Source organism: Manis javanica, chromosome 2, assembly GCF_040802235.1.
Source record: "Manis javanica isolate MJ-LG chromosome 2, MJ_LKY, whole genome shotgun sequence".
Taxonomy (NCBI): Eukaryota; Metazoa; Chordata; class Mammalia; order Pholidota; family Manidae; genus Manis; species Manis javanica.
The window spans coordinates 210,254,554-210,273,937 of record NC_133157.1 but is presented as its reverse complement, the minus strand read 5'-3'; the positions used below and the strand labels follow the sequence as shown (position 1 = coordinate 210,273,937).

At 35.9% G+C, this 19,384-nt stretch overlaps 2 protein-coding genes across 12 annotated transcripts in view; one reads left to right on the top strand and one right to left on the bottom strand.

Moving 5' to 3' along the window:
* LOC118969305 (beta-1-syntrophin-like) overlaps window positions 1-6,525 on the top strand; it is a 178,197-nt gene extending 171,672 nt beyond the window's left edge. Inside the window, exon 4 of the mRNA XM_073230109.1 lies at window positions 6,295-6,525. Coding sequence (XP_073086210.1) covers window positions 6,295-6,417 — 123 coding nt within the window. The 3' untranslated portion in view covers window positions 6,418-6,525. The remainder of the gene's footprint in view (window positions 1-6,294) is intronic.
* Window positions 1-19,384, bottom strand: part of LOC118969377 (serine/threonine-protein kinase TAO1-like) — a 207,906-nt gene that overhangs the window by 91,105 nt on the left and 97,417 nt on the right. For 9 of the 11 annotated variants that reach the window (XM_073230102.1, XM_073230097.1, XM_073230101.1 and 6 more), the window contains 5 exons: window positions 16,002-16,130; window positions 13,300-13,503; window positions 11,100-11,339; window positions 6,619-6,801; window positions 1,090-1,321 (listed from right to left, as the gene is read on the bottom strand). In XM_073230102.1, coding sequence (XP_073086203.1) covers window positions 1,090-1,321; window positions 6,619-6,801; window positions 11,100-11,339; window positions 13,300-13,503; window positions 16,002-16,130 — 988 coding nt within the window. The remainder of the gene's footprint in view (window positions 1-1,089; window positions 1,322-6,618; window positions 6,802-11,099; window positions 11,340-13,299; window positions 13,504-16,001; window positions 16,131-19,384) is intronic. The other 2 variants (XM_073230107.1, XM_073230106.1) reach the window with 1 other exon arrangement.

Below are 19,384 nucleotides of genomic sequence, written 5' to 3'. Positions count from 1 at the left end.
TCTATCTCCTCAGATTCCCTCTCAGGGGAGGATGTCTGGGTTAGTCTGGTCTGTATCAAATTCTTCTGCCTTTTCATGGTGATAGAGGTAGTCATAGGCATTTGGCATGTGTGTCAGCTGGGAGATCAAAGTCCCTTTCCACTTGCTCCTGGCCTTCTTTCCTGGGAGAACGGCGACCCCTAGCAGCTTTTACTGGGAAGCTGCATGCAGACAGGGTCTCTGATTCTTGCCCCGCTACTGTGAAGTAAGCTCCGTGCAGTTGCTGTGGGTGTAGCCATTTTTAGGCCGCAGCTCTGCTCTGGCAGGGCCAAGCCAGAGGTGGAACAGGCAGGAGGCCATTTATCACTGTGAGGGGCCTCTGAGCTGTGTTGTTGCCCAGGGGCTCGAGGCGCTTGGAGTGCCCCGGGATTCCCAGCTACTGGGTTGAGTGTGCTGGGATGCCTCCGTCCAGCTGTGAGGCCCCTGTCCTTTTAAGACCTTCAAAAAGCACTCGCTTTTCTTTTGTCCCAGGTGCGCCAGCTGAGGGGACCTGCTCGCAGGTTTTACTGTTCAGTTTCCTTAGTATCCAGCACACCACGCACTGTGTGTCCATGCTCTGGTGCAGATGGCTAGGGCTGGGTATTTAGCAGTCCTGGGCTCCCTCTCCCTCCCTGCTCTGACTCCTCTCCTCCTGCCAGGAGCTGGGGTGGGGGGGTCGCTTGGGTCCTGCCAGGCTGTGGCTTGTATTTTACCCCCTTCGCGAGGCACTGGGTTCTTGCAGATGTAGATGTAGCCTGGCTGTTGTACTGTATCTTCTGGTCTCTGTTTTAGGAATGGTTGTACTTGTTGTATTTTCAAAAATATATATGTTTTTGGGAGGAGATTTCTGCTGTCCTACTTATGCCGCCCTCTTGGCTCCTCCTCACCATTCTCAATGACTAAGTTACGTGTAAGACATATGTGACCCATTGGATATTTTTCAAGTGTTCCATCCATTCCCCGGCAGCTGTCCGCCTGAAAACCCAAAGGCTATTGCGAACTCCCATACTGCTACCTCGGGGTACCCCATGCATTGACTCAGAAGGGTGACCTGCATGTCTGGGGACCCACCTTGCACTGGATGGCCCCAGGCTTGTGGTAGGCCACCTATGGGATGCCCCCTGTGAGGAGCTCCGGGGGAGCTGTGGCTGAACGCCTCAGGGGCAAGGTTAGAAAGGATGTTTCTAAAACCTAGTCCCTCGCTTTCAGATTTGAAAGCATTCATCTCTTTTGCTCGACGCTCCAGCAGGCTTCGTATCCTTTCAGTGCACTCATTCTGTGATGTCAATATCTCTTCTTCCATCTGTTGTGGGTTGGTGGGGGGAAGCAAAAAGAAAGCTCATTTATTTAAAAAAATCTATAAACTACAGAAACAGTAATTTTTCTGGTTTAAAGGGAATCATATAAATGTCCCCTCTGGCTATTTTAAAGGATGTACATTTAAAAATCAAAGAGATGTACTGTAGGAATCATATATAACTTATATTGCTAAAATGTGTAAAATCAAGTTCTTAAAAGCAAAGGTAATACTCTCTATTGAAATAATAAATCAAGGCAATTATCATCAATGGTTACCAAATCCATTAAGTAAAAAGACTGAAAAAGAAAATGTGTAAGGAGAATCTAGCCTTATTAGATAAACCATAAGGTCACTCTATATAATAAATATGGTATTGGTATAGGAACCAGTAATTAGTAAAACAGAAACAGAATGAAGTTTGTAAGTTTTTAATGCAGGACAAAAGCACTAATTAACTTAATGGGAAAAGCAACACAGGCACAAGTGGCTAACCATCTGGAAGAAAATAAAAATGGAACCTCATCTGATACCATATTCCAGAAAGATCAGAGCATTAAGTGAAAAACAAACGAAAACCATAAAGTTTCCATTAAAAGTTAGGAGACTCTATGTACTTAGAAATCAGTGGTTGGGTAGCTGTCAGAATCAGTTTTGGACAACTCAAAGGTTTACAAATATATATAGCTGACTAGAAATAGTTTTTAGTGTGAAAAAATACACAATAAAGTCAATGACAATGGGAAGAAGTTGATGGAGAAATTGTTAATGAATGAGAATATCTGAGCCCACTCATCAAATATGACCTCAAAGTGGGACTAGACATATGTGATGCAAAAGGAAGTGTAACGCAGTAACCCTTATGAAAATTCCTCGCAAAAATTTTTAAAAGGAAAAAAAATTAAAGTAAATATAATCATGCCGCTAGATCTAATTACCAGTTTACAGGAAATGCAAAGTAAAGAGGAATGCATTAAATGACACCTTGAGGGTGGAATCAGCCAAATTCAAATGCGAGAATTCCTACAAAGCAAGTGACCCAGTCCACAATAATAAAAAAAGGGCACAGGAGACTAAAAGGCTTAAGAGACAATCAAATGCAATGTCTACGCCATGTTTGGGCCCCAATCTAAATAAACCAAGAAGACCTTTTTTTTAGATACAAAGGGAAATCTAAGTATGGACTGAGTATTAGGTAATCTTAAACATTTATTATAATTTTGTCAGTTAACACAATGGAATTATGACTATGTTGAAGTAAAAGAGTCCTTATTCCCTTATCTGTGTTGGGAGTGAAATGATTCTATGCTGGGATTTGCTTTAAAATATTTCAGATACTCTGCCCCCTATTCTGCTCCCCTAAAAAGCCACATGTGGAGTGGGGAAACAGACGAAATATAAGCAAGATACTGATAACTGTTGAAGTTGGGTAATGAGTATTTGGGGACTTCATTGTACTAGTTCTTAATAATTTCACTAATACTTTTTGTGTATGTTTGAAAATTTCCATGATACAAAGTTTTTAAAAAACAAGAAATAAAGAGTATTTGTAAAGAAGTATTAAATTAGGTTTCAAGATACTTGAGGACTTAAGCCAATAGTCATTCTTCTCTACACATAAATCTAGCTCAACAAATGTGCTTAATTTTTATATATCTTTTTTTTTACTAAATTATCATTGATATACAATCTTATGAAGGTTTCACATGAGCTACATTGTGGTTACAACATTCACCCATATTACCAAGTCCCCTCTTATGTATCATTTTTTTAAGTGCCCTTTTAAAAACACACAATTTAGCATGGAAACAAACGCAAATAAGAAACTGCCACATAATATGGTAAGATTTAATAACAGATTTATAAGGTAAAGCAGAAATACAAAGGGATGGAGTACTTCACTCTATAGGGGAAGAGGAGTAGGGCAAAGAAGTCTTCTCAGAGAAGGTGACAGAAACTGGATTCGGAAGGAAAAGCACAAGTTTACCAGAAGACAAGGGAAGGGAAAGATATTTTCAGCAGAGGGAACATGGGCAAAGGCATGCAGAATGATAAAATGTGTGTGGGGAATTACAAATAGGCCAGAATGGACTTTGGTAGGGTGAGTTTGAAAATTATTAAACTGTAAGTACTAAAGTGTTACAAAGGTTTAGAGAGGGCACTTCCTAATGAAGGTTGAAAGAGAACCTAGATTAGACAAATGCTTCTTCTAAGGGAAAGATATCAAATTGTTAACTGGTGATTTCTGAGTGGTGAGATTAAAGACATTCTAATTTCTACTTGTTTCTCTATAATTATCAAGTTTAAAAAATATGTATTTGTAAAATAACTTTTCCACTCTTTTAATATCTACATATAAAATACCCAATTCATATAGAATTAAATTTATATATCTGTAAGGATTCAAATAACTTCAAATTTTTCTTTTAAATCTTTTCTATTTTAAAATTTCAAAAATCCATTTATTAAGAACATTTAATTCAAAGGACCTAATAAAGGATAGGTTTGTACTGAGTATTTAACTAATTTGAATGCCCTGTATATTATTTGAAGGAAACTTATGATAAAAATATTAAACACATTAATGCTTATCCACTTTTATCCAGTAAGCACAGCTTAAGTTTTGTTTGCTAAATTAGTTTTGTCATTTAAGAAACTCAGAATATTTTTCAATAAAAATTAAAACTACGATTTGTGATAGGTTACTTAGCACCCATTTCTTTGAAAATATCTTATTTTTTACTGTAAATAAGGAAGGTGGTTTCACTGGATATAAGACTTCTGAGACTTCTCTCCTAACCTATCTTCTCTGAAATCAAATGTGTGAATATTTTCAGTTCGGAAGGTCCTATAAGATATTCCAATTGTCAATTCTTATTTAAAAACTACCAACCATCTTGTTGATATTAAGTGAAATATTCAGGGAAAATTAGAGGAAGTGTTAAGACAAAAAAAAGCCCATTTATACTTTGGAGATACTGCCACTTTTTATGCATGTATGAAATTCACATAGTTATGTTGTCATTTTGCTGAAACTTTAATGTAAATGAAGCACAAGGAAAGTTGCAGTAAGACCTCATGTGAGCCTCAACTGAGGCGTCCTCTGTTGGTGTCTCGACCTGGAGGACAATTCTTGGTTCATTTGGAGGCTGAAAGCAATCTTCAAACAGAATTATTATACATCTAGAAACAACTAACATTCTCTCTGGTTCCACCTCTATTGTCAGATGACTGTTTCTTATCTGTACAACCAGTAGGCACAACGTACAGAAAATACGGATGTTACAATGTTTTCAAATCATACCATGGGTATATCACTGCCTTGGCAGTTGCCAACTGACTGACCCCAAACTGCTTTATAGTGATGCACCTCACTTGAAATATAAACATGAGCCCTGAAAATCAAGTAGCAACTCAAAGCACTGTAGATTTATTCCACTGTTTCTTTTATTATTTTTAATACTAAATAATCTTATTCATGTCAATTATCAAATACAAACCACCAAAACCAATCTACCATATTAATATAGCCATTATAAGTATTAGTTCAACTCACTTTAAGTGTGATTTGTCTTTATTTTATTCAACACCTCATAAGCATTTTTCCAAATTAATACTACCTTTATAGCCATTATTTAAATGGTTGAGTAAGATTTTATTAAATGGCTTGGTCATAAGCACTTAATTATTTTAGATGGTTAGGTGTTTTAAACCATTATAAACTTTGCCATAATTAACATATTTATGTGTATTGTTTTTCCTGTATTCAGGATTTCTTTTCTCTAAATTCTCTAAATTCTTTGCTTAACATTTTCAAAGATCAATATATACTTCCAAATTGCTTTCCAAAATGCATTAACAATGTATGAGAGTGCCACTGTACTTCTGGCAATGGTATCAGCCCTATGCCAACATTTTACCAGATTTTGTAGAACATAAAGGCCTTAGTTCATATATTGAAATAAGACTACAACTAAGATACTAATTAGCACTCTTAAACTCGGAGCCACTAGGTGGAGCTAAAAATACAAATAAAAGAGTACCAATATTTCTCTCATAACACTGTTACTCAAATACTATAGGTTTCTCTTTTGGTGATAATTTTGAAGCATAAGAGATGGAACTTTAGATTAAATTTTAAATATGCAAGTTGAAATCAGGCAGATTTATGAATTCTGTACATGGGACAACTACATTTTTCTAAAAATTTATATGTGTTTCTGTGTCCCCATGTTGAATGAGAAACACAATTGAGATAATTTTTAGAGGCAAGTAACTCTTAAAGACCCAGTAATAAAGACAGCTGTGCCAGAGAAATAGCAACACCTTATTTAGGTGGAGTTTTTAAGAACATATTTTTTTTAATAGAAATGAGGAATTCTATTTTTATCACAAGAACTGTAGAAAGTAGAGGAAAATCTATGGGCCAATTAATGGTCCAGAAGCAATGACAATTTTTAATAGACAAAACCATTAGGCACGTGTTAACTTACAGTGGACCTAAGACCGTGAACTTAAGGCTCTGGATTTCTGGAACATAGCATTCAATCCTGGATACAACTGATATTCTACTACTACTCAGGACAAATGCCTTTCCTCTCTTTCGTTCTCAAAAGCTTCTACCCATTGTTCTTTCTCCAATACACACACACACACACACACACACACACACACACACACACACATACAGCCTCAGTACCTTAAAGGACAGAAGTGAATTTAGGGATTCAGGGTCTAATATATATGACAAAGAATAAGTAAAATAAATAAAGCTACATCTAGAAATAATATTTTCAACCTGACTCTTCATATGTGTAAAACTGGTTTTACCTTCTCTTTTCTAGTAATGCATCAATCTGTACAGTTTCAGACCAGGGATGAATGAATAAAGTATATTTCTGATCCCTTTTCCTTGTCTCTCTCAAGCAATTACTAAAGTTTTTTCCTTCACTATCCAAGTTTCTCTCCAATTTCTTTAGGTACAACTAGGTACACAAAGAAGTGAGGAAGACGGAGCCAGAGCTATCCTTTTACAATTCAACTGTCTTCGCATAACTCCACATCATTCCTCTAGCAATTACTACTTAAGTATATTCCTTTAATATATCACACTCATTAATTTTAAGGATCATTACTGAATCAGTAATTTTAAAGAAAAAGAAAACACTACCAAAACTAGAATTAAGGAAATATGGTATTGTCAAGACAATCTAATGCCACCTCTGTCATCATGAAAATATATTTATGAAATGATTTTGATGAAAGCAAATACTGGCACAATTACTTTTTTCTATTATGTATACCTGTTGTTTTAAGAGTGCCTTGCGGAGGGAGACCCTTTCTTCAAGCTCCCGAAGCTCTTGAGCGTGTTGTGCCTCAGCCTGCATTTTGATCTTGCTCTGAAGTTCAGTCAACAGCTCCAGTTCCTGCTGCAGCTGCGTTTTCAAAGCCTGGCACGCTGCCTCCTGTGCTTCATCCAAATGCCGCTGAAAGAGAGAAAGAAAACATATATCCTCCTGTGAGCTGCCTTCTCATGACCTATGGAAAGGAGGAGGTGTAAGTGAAGACAGACTACTCTTCCATAGGGCACAACTGTTCTCTTTTACATCTTGGGGTAAACATCTCTGGTAAAGGAAAACACAGCAACCAATGACGGCGTTATAAGAATAAAGCTATCATAAGCTATTTGGATGATGCCTAAATAATCATTATTTTTTAAAGAAAAATATAGAATCTGATTGATATAAGACTGTGAATCTCTTCTCTCCAATGGAAATAACTACACAACAGGGACAAGCACGCCACAGCTTATGGGCCAAATCTGAACAGCTACCTGATTTTTTGTTTTTGTTTTTCAATAGTCCACTAATTAGGAATGGTTTTTTACATTCTGAAATGGTCACATTTTAAATGGCTATGTAAATACCCACATAATAACCTCAACTTTTCCTCCGAAAATATTTACTATCTGGCCCATTAAGAAAAAGTCTGTAAACTTACATAGCAACTATTTTGTAGCTGCACTCAAATGTGACCATCTGGATTCCCGGTAAAGTACTACTTTTTGAACACTGCTTAACAAAGTTGCTTCTCCAATCTTGATGCGCTGTTGGTATATGTACTGAACGTCTGCAAGGCACCAGCAGAGAGCCTATGTGGAGCCTCATGTCCAAATGTATCAAAGAGAATTACATATGCATCATGCATATTTCCAAGCAATGCTGAGAACAAGAAGAATATGGGCCACCATCACTATTTCCCAAGGTGCAGCAGAGTTTTCATTTCCAACTTAATATTTCAATTGTTAGGATTATATTCAGGCGGTGGAAGGAAAGGGGCACTAAATTTGTTTTGCCTAAGTAAAGTAAACTTACAGCTCGAGTGGAGAGCATTTCATTAATGTTGTGGTCATACTGCTCAGTTAAGATGGCTAAGTTTTGGGTCTGCTTCTCCTTAGGGTTTACTCTTTAGCACCACGAACAAAAACCTGAAAGTCAGCTAACTAATCTTTCAAAGGTCAAAGAAAAGTTATAAGGCAAGGGAAGGGACAACCCTTCTTGTGGTAATGATAGCAGACATGAACTACATAAACATTTTTGAGATAAAATAATTTGAGTTCAGAAACAGAATAACTCTGGCTTTAAATCACAGGTTAATTATTCTATGAACTCAAGTTTCATAGAACAAAACTTAGCAAGATGAGATCTATTTGATAAGGTGTACCCATCAGGCCTACAAGTAACAACACTCATTTGCTACACAAAGGCAGAACCTACAGTTGAAATTATTTACCTCAATATATATACTGCCAGATATTGAATGGTTGACTAAGTCTGCAAATGCATGTATGACCAAACACTCTTGTCAGGGAACTAGTACACACTCTTTGCTCCATTACTACAAAATCAAATATATATCCTTTTCTGCATTTTACACCAATTGAGGTACTAAGTCATAGTCATGTGCCTTTATTCTGTGAAGGGTCAAGAAATGTCTAGAAAGAAAGACAAACTCTTGGTTTAGTTACTCTTAGCACTGCTCTTAAATACTGCCCTTGGTTAATAAAATTCCTCCAAGTTAGCCAGAAATGGAACAATGAAATTTAGAATTCTCTTCTGACTTTGTGTAACAGCCTCCATTCTTTAAAAACCTTTTAAATATTCAAATATATTGCCAAGAAAACTATAGTCACTCCATATCACTAGCTAATGACAAAAAGGAATGCCCTGGAAAATTTTTTCGACAAGATTAATACTTATACCAAGAACAAACTATATTCCTCAATGTTTCACTCAAGTGAAAGCAGGATAAACATGTTCCAGTTGTTTCTTAATCACTTAATACTGAGAAAACATCACCTGATGGCAGCTGAAGAAATGGCAGATAAACAATAGGTGTTTACCCAAGTTATTCCTCAGAAATGGTGCCCCAATGTCTACAAATACTGTCAGCTTACCTAAGTGTGCAAACTGAAGTCCTCCTATCCCCCTTAAAGTCTTGGAGAAAGTTGGAATAGTTGCAGCTATTGAAGTTGAACTACTACTTAGTAAGTACAAATTTACCTAAAAAGGTTACAACTATTACTTATGTAAATGAAATGACATGATGTTAAAATAGAGTCTGTTTTCTCCAAGAAGGGACTAGGGTTACCAAAGGGAAGGGGTTGGGGAACATGGGTGGGGAGGGAGGGAGAAGGGGATTAAGGGCAGTATCATTAGCACTCACAATATAGTGGGGTCACGGGGAACGGAGCACAGCACGGAGAAGACAGCAATGACTCTATAGTGTCTTACTATGCTGATGGACAGTGACTGCAGTGGGTTGGGGGGGACTGGATAGTATGAATGAATGTTGAAACCACAATGTTGTTCATGTGAAACCTTCTTAAGATTGTTTATCAATGATACCTTAATTTAAAAAAAATAGTCTGTTTTGTTCAAATTGTGCAAGTATATAGATATATACAACTAAGAGGAACATGGTGATTTTCTTTCCGACTAAAGTAACAGAACAATCTCTTTTATGGAAAATCTTGACCTTATGTATCATGAGAGGGACGCTTCCTATCTGAAGTCTGACTACGATTGTGAGACGTTATCTTTCCCCTCGATTTTTTAACAGTATCTGTGAAAATCAGACTAGTGTCTACAAGCATTCAAACTGAGAAGGCTGCCACAGCAGGGAACCAAAAGGGAGGGTTAAACCGCAAACAAGTAACCTCTTCCAAGCCCCAGAGAAATGAAGTCATATCAGATTTATGGTCTGACCAAAGAAAACTAAACAAGCTTTCAGGTTGGTTTACTTCTGGGCGCTGCTCACTTTAAAACTGTAATTCATTTTATAGACATGCTTTAAATATCTTTTGGTGGGAAACCCTACTATGTACCCACTACAAAGACAAAGTAAATCTGGAAAATCATTATGAATTCTGATTGTGATAAGCATTAACTAATGACGGTTATGAGGGTAGTCAACGTACGAGCCACTCTGTAAACAATGTTCATTAGCTGTTTTGAAGATACAGCAAAGTATAAAATTTGACTTAGATTCACAAGGAAAGGGCAAATCTTAGCTTTGGTTCTGTGTTTTGTTCAGGACAACTTGTATGAATGGAGTTGAATAGGAATCAGAGACACCACTAGGTGTGGTTTAGCTTCTGGTTTGGACACAGATTACTTCTGTGAGTGAATTTCACTTCACTTTAGGAGAGTTATTCAGGTAAGTGTTGTTACCTGATAGTTTTATAGTTAAATGGTCAAAGAGTTTGAAAAGGGGGTAAAGAAGATAGTGTGGAACCGGGGCTTTATTGGATGTAAACACAAGTTTACAATGTGCAGACATGTACAGATTAACTGAGGTACTACTGTGGGTGACAACATATATAGTGGGTCATTTTGGTTTTTTGTTTATTAAGATTCATGTGATTATACTTCACATATTCATTACAAGTTATAAAATTTGAAAATTCCTTGGAATTGTTAACTCTGGTTGATTTTGGTAGAGGGGGCTGGACCAGGTGGCCTAAAGAACAAGGAGAGGGAAACCTTTAACTTTATAATAAATACACTTTGGCATCATATAAATATATTTCTCTATCAAAGCAAATACAAAATTTAAAGTCCTTTGATATTATATATCACCAACACTTGTCTTTCCTTATTTGTCTACAAGACAGCATATAATACCTTGCTTCACTCTGATGTACTAATTAAAAATACACTCCAACTACACATGCCCTGGTCTTACCTATGTTACCAAACACAGAAAGAATGGGAGTAACAGTGTGATAATTCCACTATTCCTCTAAAGATGAGTATTGACAATGAAGGGAGAGGGGGTAAAAAGGCATTTTTCATTCACTGGTTTCTGTACTAATTAAGAACTTACTGACTCTTTTGGATACAAATCACATTCAGAGAAATAAGATTCCAAAACTATAAAACTTGGAACAACAGAGAGAAGCCAGCAGGTTAGTATGTTGATATGTAGACTGTAGTTTCAACACTGGACACTTGAGTACACTTAAAATGAGAATTTTGAATCTTATTCATGACACTTTCCACAGTTAAAAAGTTCTGGCCATTTTTTGGTACTCTGCTGAGAAATACACAAGCAGAAGTCTGTAGCCATAGACCCTCTACACCAACACTAACCAAACATGCTAAAAATGAAAAGAAAAAAGCTTATTTAATTTCTTGATGACAGGCATCTGGCTTAGACTTTTACTGGTTACATGATGCCTTTTATCTGTTCTCCTTTGCCAAGAAGCTTAGGCTAAATGTACCTTCAGACTCTGAGGCTGCTGTCGAACCTGCATGACATGCTTCCGCCTCAGTTCTCGCTCTCTCCGTTTATTACGCTCCAGCTGGTCAGTGAGCTCGGTTTGATGCTGCAGACTCATCAATTCACAGCGCATCTTCTGCACTGTGTTGAGGTGGCGGAACTCCAGTTCTTTCATGGACTCATGCTGTCGCAGCAGCATTGCATGCTCTAAGTCCTTGTGAGCCTTTCTTTTATTTAATTCCTAATCCATAAAAAAAGACAAAGGTGTAATTTGCTGATGTACAATGCCAGGAGAAAAAAAATCCTAAGAAACAGAATAACCAGGATATATTGATGTAATCCTCTGATTTAATAATGGCTGCACAGTGAATATTAGACTTTAATTACTGGAACTGTAGAAAATGGGCAATTAGTAGTACAATTGCCTTATCTGTTCATTTACTATTTATACTGCTTTTAGCAATAAGCTTAAGACATATCAAATCTGTCCCAAGAGACTTAATGTCCTTTGTACTCTCTTTCCATCATTTTATGTTTCCTAATTTTGTATTGAACAGGATTTCTAAGTCATCCTTTGAATTTCTTCAGAGTATACATTCAATTCTATTACATGCAGTATACCCAGTATAGTGCAGTGGTTAAGAACACAAGACTCTAGGGCTAGGCTGCCTGCTTTCTGAATCCTGGCTCTGCTACTGACAAGCAGTGAGTCCTTGGGTTAATTACTTAAACTCTCTGTGCTGCCATTTCATTACTTCTCAAATGGAGACCATAACATAGCTGTTTCATAAAATTAACGTGAGAGTGAAATGAGTTCATAAGTGGAAAGCTCTCAGAATACCTACCTCATGATCAATAAATGTTACTACAATTTTTTCCAGTTTAAAAGATTAAATGTACAACACACACACATACACACATTCTCTCTCTTTTTCTATGTAGAAGGAAGTCAGACGTACCCCCTTTGCCTCTGCTGCCCCTTCTCCAGGGGCCAACATTTGGTGCATGTTTCCCAAGCATCCCCACGCTTATCGTGACACAACTATTACACAAAAACATACAGTTTTAAAATTGTATAACAATATATATTATAGGCATATAATATGCTTTCTTTACCTAAAAATATAATGGACAAATACAGATTTTTAAAAAATTTTTTATAGGAAGCTTGTGCTTTCTGATGCCATAGTTTTTCTATTTCTTGTTTTATGACAAATTTTCAATAAACATCTACACATAATGCACCATATAATTATGTTACTATTTCTTTAGGATAGAATTCTAGAAGCGGATTCGATGGGTAGAAGATACATGCAAATTAAATGGTTAAAGCTGCTGAATTATGCTCCAAAATGGCAGTGTCAATTTATATTCTTACCGGCATTGACCACTTTACCATGCCACTACTAGGACTTACCAAGTTTTTAGACCGATCTTATCTAATTGATGCAATTGTTTTCATTTGAATTTCTTTAATTATTAGTGAATTTGAATAATTATGTTATACTTGAAGTTTATTTTAAGCCACTCTTGGAAATAAATTGATCTATGCTCATAGGTATACTTGATAATGAGAACTGTTGTTTTCATTGGCATAAGTTTCTACATATTCCCAATGAATAATTTCATGATTATACAATTATGTTAAATGGTAGTATATACCTTCATGGCACCCATTTCAGATGAAAAGGCATAAGTTATCCAATTAATTTTCTCATATTTAAAAATTAACAGTTCTTTCATGGAATTAATATTTATTATATATTTACTTAATACATATTTATTGAATACCTATTATGGGCCAGCCACTAGCTACAAGGCCTGGATATATCTAGCCACTGGATATAAAAGCCCTGAACAGAACCTGGGACTTCATCTAATTTCCATTCTACTTGGGGAGAGAGAGATCCCCATAAAAAGTGTGTGCACGTACATGTGTATGTGTGTGGTGTGTGTGTGTGTGTGTGTGAGAGAGAGAGAGAGAGAGAGAGAGAGGAGTGCAAGAATATTTAAAGAAGGGAGGAGGATTTGGAGATCAGAATTGAGGAGATATGAAGTGAGGGGGAAGGTGAACCATATGGGTTGGGTTTCAGGGAAGAAGGACTTAGGCAAAGGCAAGCAGAGGCGCTCTAAGGCCCTGAGGGTGGGATGTGACTGACATATTTTCAGGAAGATTCTGATTTCACACCATTTACACATACCTCCCTGACAAGGTCCTGCTCCAAGTTATGGCACCCGAGTAACAGCTTTCTTTTGAAGCGACGGCATTGCAGCTCTAGGTACCGTCTCTGATGCTGAAGAAGATTGGTCTTTTCCTCTTCTTGGAAATGCTGTATGTTCTCTTTCTGCTTTGAAAGCCATTCCTGTTTTTCTTTTCTTGGGGTGCTCTTGTTTTCATTCAGCTCCTGGCAAGATAAAAAACAACTGAGTTCAAAATACATAAAAATTAACTACATGAATATACTATTTGCTAGCTGGTAATCTTCAGTAAAAGTACTTAATTTGTGCCCTCTCTCATGGGCAGGCAGGGCAATGACCTTAAAGGAGGTAGGTAGTATTTTTCTGTTTCTGGAGTTATCCATGAAGTACGACAAGAAAAGAGAAAACATACACTAGAAAACACGCATACTTTTTAGCTTTGCACGGCTATATTTAGGATGGCTCGTAGCTTTGAAAGCACACAATGATTGGTGAATGAAGTAAAACATCTTTCTTTAAAGCCCTCCAAAAAGGGGAATAAGACAGTGCTTTCAAGTTAAAATCACACATGAATTAAAATTAAGGTTAAAATATAGTTATGGCTCACTTCTTGGTTTCAACAATAGAAATACTAAGTTTTTGGCAAAGTTAAGGATGGGTTCAGTATAAAAGACCAGAAATTAAATGGAAAAATCAACAAAACAAAAGGAAAACAGAGACCTTTTAGAATAGATTCAGCACTATAACCACTGAAAAAGGCAAGACCAATGTTTTTCTACAGCATTTCAAATATCATCTCACAAACTACCTAAAAAGAATGTATTTATACTGGACAAGATGAGAATATTGACAATACATTCAATGATGCAAACCCGAGGATGTTAATTAATACTAGTATATTTCAACCTAAAATGCATGAACCTTGCAGAGAATATAAATCAGCCATCTTTCCCAGGTCTAAGATGATTATTTTTAGAGACTGTTAACCTATGGTTCTTCATCTGTTGTTCAAGAAAGAAACCAATTATTCATTACTTTCATTGATAAGATATTCAAGCACATAAAAATAAAAAACACATAAGTTTGTAGTTCTCAACTTAAGGATGTCAATGAGAAGACAGGGATAATACAGGCATATACAGAATCACTTGGCTATGTTTTTCAAAATCTTTTGCCAAGGAAATTTCCCACCCACAGGACTATAGTATGTCCCTTCCTCTACACTGATAATAATCATTCTAAATGAACACACACACACACACAGACATACGCAGACACAAAACTACCTTCTAAAAGAAAATGGACTTATTAGTTAGACTATGAATTATATGCTTAAAGGATTATCTAAAACAACATATTCATTTATAAAACTAAAACCTGGTTTCACTAGGAAGCAACTATAGAACTGCATTTTGTTGGATATTTATTTACAGTTGGGAATCCTATTTACCATCTTTTCAAATCCCATGTTCTAGTATTGAGTTTAGCTTTTAGATTACAGTAATGGGAATACATAGCAGGTTATATTCTTCAAACTTAGAAAAATCTTATCAATGAACCTCACTCAGCAGGGTATATATAACAAGGCTTTGTGCCACCAATGTTCTTAATAAGACTTATTTGTCTAAATATAGGTCAAGTTCCTACACACGTAAAAGCACTATACCAAAGAGATTATGGTTATTTTATCTAGATTAATTTATCTGTGTGCTAATAATTAATTACATGGACTAAAAATTTCAGTCCATCAGTCTGTAAAAGAGGGTGTAAACTGGGGAAGTCTTGGTGGGTGGGGAATTTTCTTGGCAAAAGATTTTGGAAAACATAGTCAAATGATTCTTTGTGTATATGCCTGTATTCTCTCTGTCTTCTCATTGACATCCTTCAGTTGAGAACTACAAGTTCATGTGCTTTTTATATTTATGTGTTTGAGTATCTTATCCACAAAAGTAATAAAGAATTGGTTTCTTTCTTGAATAATAGGTGAAGAACCATAAGGTCAATAGTCTCTGAAAAATCATCTTATACCTACAAAAGATGGCTGATTTATATTCTCTGCAAGATAATAAATATGCTGTAGTTGACACATATCATTTTCCTGTCCTGACCACTATCCTGAATAATAATCCCCTTTCAGAAATTGCCTTAGGACAACATGGCTTTCCTCACAGTTAGACTAGATCTGCGATAAAAATAAGTTCAAGAAAGCAGCACATAAAGGGCAAACACACATGAAATCCTGTAGCCATAAAGACATAATTAGCATGCTTTCGTATTAAAGAAAATGGGATGAGAAGAAATGCCTCTTATCCTTCTTCTGTGTTAAAATCAGAATAAGAACAAATTATTGTAATCTGAGCCCAAAGTAAGAACGTATGATTTACTTTTAAAGGAAGAGATGTATGGCTCTTTTTCACAGCTAAAATATTTTTATTTCCAGTGACTCAATTACTTAAGAAAGCTACTAAATAATAGCTTTATAAAATAATTCACATTTTCAAGAGATCACTTTTTAGATCCCACTCAACTGAGGATCTCAGCCATTGAAAAGTAATAGGTTATAATCAATATCCTCACTTAAACTGATATATTGTTGGTGGCCACAAAAAAAGAAAATTTTATCTTAATGGTTCTATGAGTAGATCAATATTGGATATAACCAGTAAGCAGGTAAGTGGCTTGAAAATTTTTATAAAGTAAATACCTCCTTAAGCTGTTCCTTTCGAAGTTTGTATTCTCTCTTCTGGGTCTTCAAAAGGCTATTCAGTTCTTTCTTCTGCTCAGCCTGAATACGTTGCTGAAATTTTTTCGCCTCGTTGGACATCACTTTAGCCTATAGGAAAATTTTTAAATGGATCAAATTAGCTAACTAGATAAGCTTCAAAGCAGCAGTTTAATACACATTAGCAAGGATATTTCCTCCCACCTAAGAATATAAAATCAATATAATCATTACCAAAACAAGAATATCCAATAAATTATTAACAAGTGTTACTCAGCATCCTTATGATTTGAATTTCAGAGAACCACTAAAATGGAACTCATCTTTAAAATGCTGATCTTTTACATGCTCAGTGTTTCCACCTTATTTCCCCCAGTTAAGTGGAGTATGCTGCCCGACCCACCCCACTAATAAAACAAAACTAATGTAATTAAGTTATGACCTTTTATCTAGCTTGACTTGTGTATTAAACAATGTAATATGTTCATCTTCAAATTAAACCCTGACTTTTAATTTGTATCTTAAATAATGTTAAATATTAAATACTTGTATATTATTATTTTATTTCTGATGATACATGCAATAGTTGACCCTTAAACAATGTGGGGATTAGGGGTGCTGACTCCCAACAGAGTAAAAAAAAATCCTCCTATAACTTTTCATTCCCCAAAAACTTAACTATTAAAAGCATACTGCTGACTGGCAGCCTTACTAACAACATGAACAGATATTCACACATATTCTGTATGTTGTATAAATTCTATACTGTATTCTATAATAAGGAAAGCTAGAAAAAAGAAAATGATCTTTTAAACTGTCTCCCAAAACATTTTCCAAGACCTTTATTGAAAAAAAATGTGTATAAATGGGCCTGTGCAGTTCAACCCTATGTTATTCGAGGGTGAAATATACATATCCATTGTAGAACATTTAGGAAATACAGAAAAACACAAAGAAGAAAAACCTTGCATGATTTTACCACCCAGATATAACCAATATAAACATTTTGGTGCATACCCTTCCTATTTTTCTCTAGGCATGTATAGATATTGATATAAATATATAAAACAAATCTAAAATCACATTGTACATCCTGTTTCATGAATTCCTTTCCCAAAAATGTTAGTATCTACCTCTTTACAAAGTATTCAAGAAAGTACAACACCAAACAGGATTCTAAATATTTCTACATTCTTTCACCAAATTATTTCAAAATCAAATATTCATTTACAACAGAAATTATTTTGCTAAATTCTCTGTTCCTGTGAGAGAGTGATTCTTCTTTTTTTTGAGCTATAAATGCCCAGGGCAGACTAGCCAGACATATTTTAAGATATGGTGTAAATTTACTGAGAAGTTTACATTTTATTTGACAACTGTGATTATCAAAATAAGTTGAAACTAATGGGATACCTGGGAAATTAGAAACCAGTTTTCACAAAAGACTCCTAAAAAATGCACCTTTATCATACAGTAGAATGATACTTATTTGTAGTAAACAAATGGGTTAAATCTGAATCTGAAACCCTCTTAATTCCTCTTAATTTAACATTCTCTGTATATAACAGTACTCTTCAATTCTTCTGATATAAAAATGCTACTAAAAATTTAAGGTTTCCAAAAAGTACATAGAGAATGATGAATGTTTTTTGACACCTAAATCACCTACTAACTGATTTATCAAACTTCTCAGATAACCAAAGTACCCAAGGCCTAGAACAGAATACTTAATGACTTTATTTTTCATTAAGCTTTCACTGATATACACTCTTATGACGGTTTCAAATGAAAAATAATGTGATTACTACATTCATCCACATATATCATTGAGTTCCCCCCATACCCCATTGCAGTCACTGCCCATCGGTGTTGTAAGATGCCACATCACTACATGTCTTTTCTGTGCGACACTGTCTTCCCCATGATCACCCCCACACCATGTATACTGATCGTAATAGCCCTCAATGCCCTTCTCCCTCCCTCCTCAACCGTCCTCCCGCACCCCTCCCCTTCTTGGAGTTTGTGAGTCTGCTGCTTTGTTCCTTCAGTTTTGCTTCATTGTTATACTCCACAAATATGAGAAATAATTTGGTACTTGTGTTTCTCTCCCTAACTTATTTCACTGAGCATAATACTGTCTAGCTACATCCATGTTGCTGCAAATGGTAGGATTTGTTTCTTTCTTATGGCTGAATAGTATTCCATTGTGCATATGTACCACTTCTTCTTTATCCATCCATCTACTGATGGAAACTTACGTTGCTTCCATATCTTGACTATTGTAAATAGTGCTGTGATAAACATAGGGTGTATATGTCTTCTTATATCTCACAACTTTTTTCTCTGGGTAAATTCCTAGGAGTGGAATTCGCGGGTCAAATGGAATTTCTATTTTTAGTTTTTTGAGGAACCTCCATATAGCTATCCACAATGGTTGAACTAGTTTACATTTCCACTGGCAGTGTAGGAGGGATCCCCTTCCTCTGCATTCTAGCCACCATCTGTTGTTCCTAGTCTTTTCGATGTTGGCCATGCTAAATGGTATGAGGTGATATCTCATTGTGCTTTTAATTTGCATTTCCCTGATAATTAGTGATATGGAACATCTTTTCAAGTGCCTCTTGGCCATCTGAATTTCTTCTTTGGAGAAGCGTCTGTTCATATCCTGTGACTATTTTTTAATTGGGTTATTTGCTTTTTGGGTGTTGAGGCATGTGAACGCTTTACATATTTTGAATGTTAATCACTTGCCGGATATGTTGTTTACAAATATAGTCTCCTATACTGTAGGATGCCTTTTTGTTCTGCTGATGGTGTCTTTTGCTGTACAGAAGCTTGATGTAGTCCCATTTGTTCATTTTTGCTTTTGTTTCCCTTGCCCAAGGAGATGCATCCAGGAAAAAGTTGCTCATGTTTATATTCAAGAGATTTTGCATATGTTATCTTCTAAGAGTTTTATGGTTTCATGACTTACATTCAGGTCTTTGATCCATTTCAAGTTTACTTTTGTGTATGGGGTTAGACAATAATCCAATTTCATTCTCTTGCATGTAGCGGTCCAGTTTTGCCAACACCAGTTGTTGAAGACACTGCCATTTCCCCATTATATGACCATGGCTCCATTATTGTATATTAATTAAACACATTTGCTTGGGTTTATATCTGGGATCCCTAGCCTGTTCTATTGGTCTTTGGGTCTTTTCTTGTGCCAGTACCAAATTACCTTTGCAGTAGAGGTTGAAGTTGGGGAGGATAATCCACCCCCTGCTTTATTCTTCCTTCTCATGATTGCTTTGGCTATTTGGGGTCTTCCGTGATTCCATATGAATTTTAGAACTATTTGATCTAGTTCACTGAAAAATGCT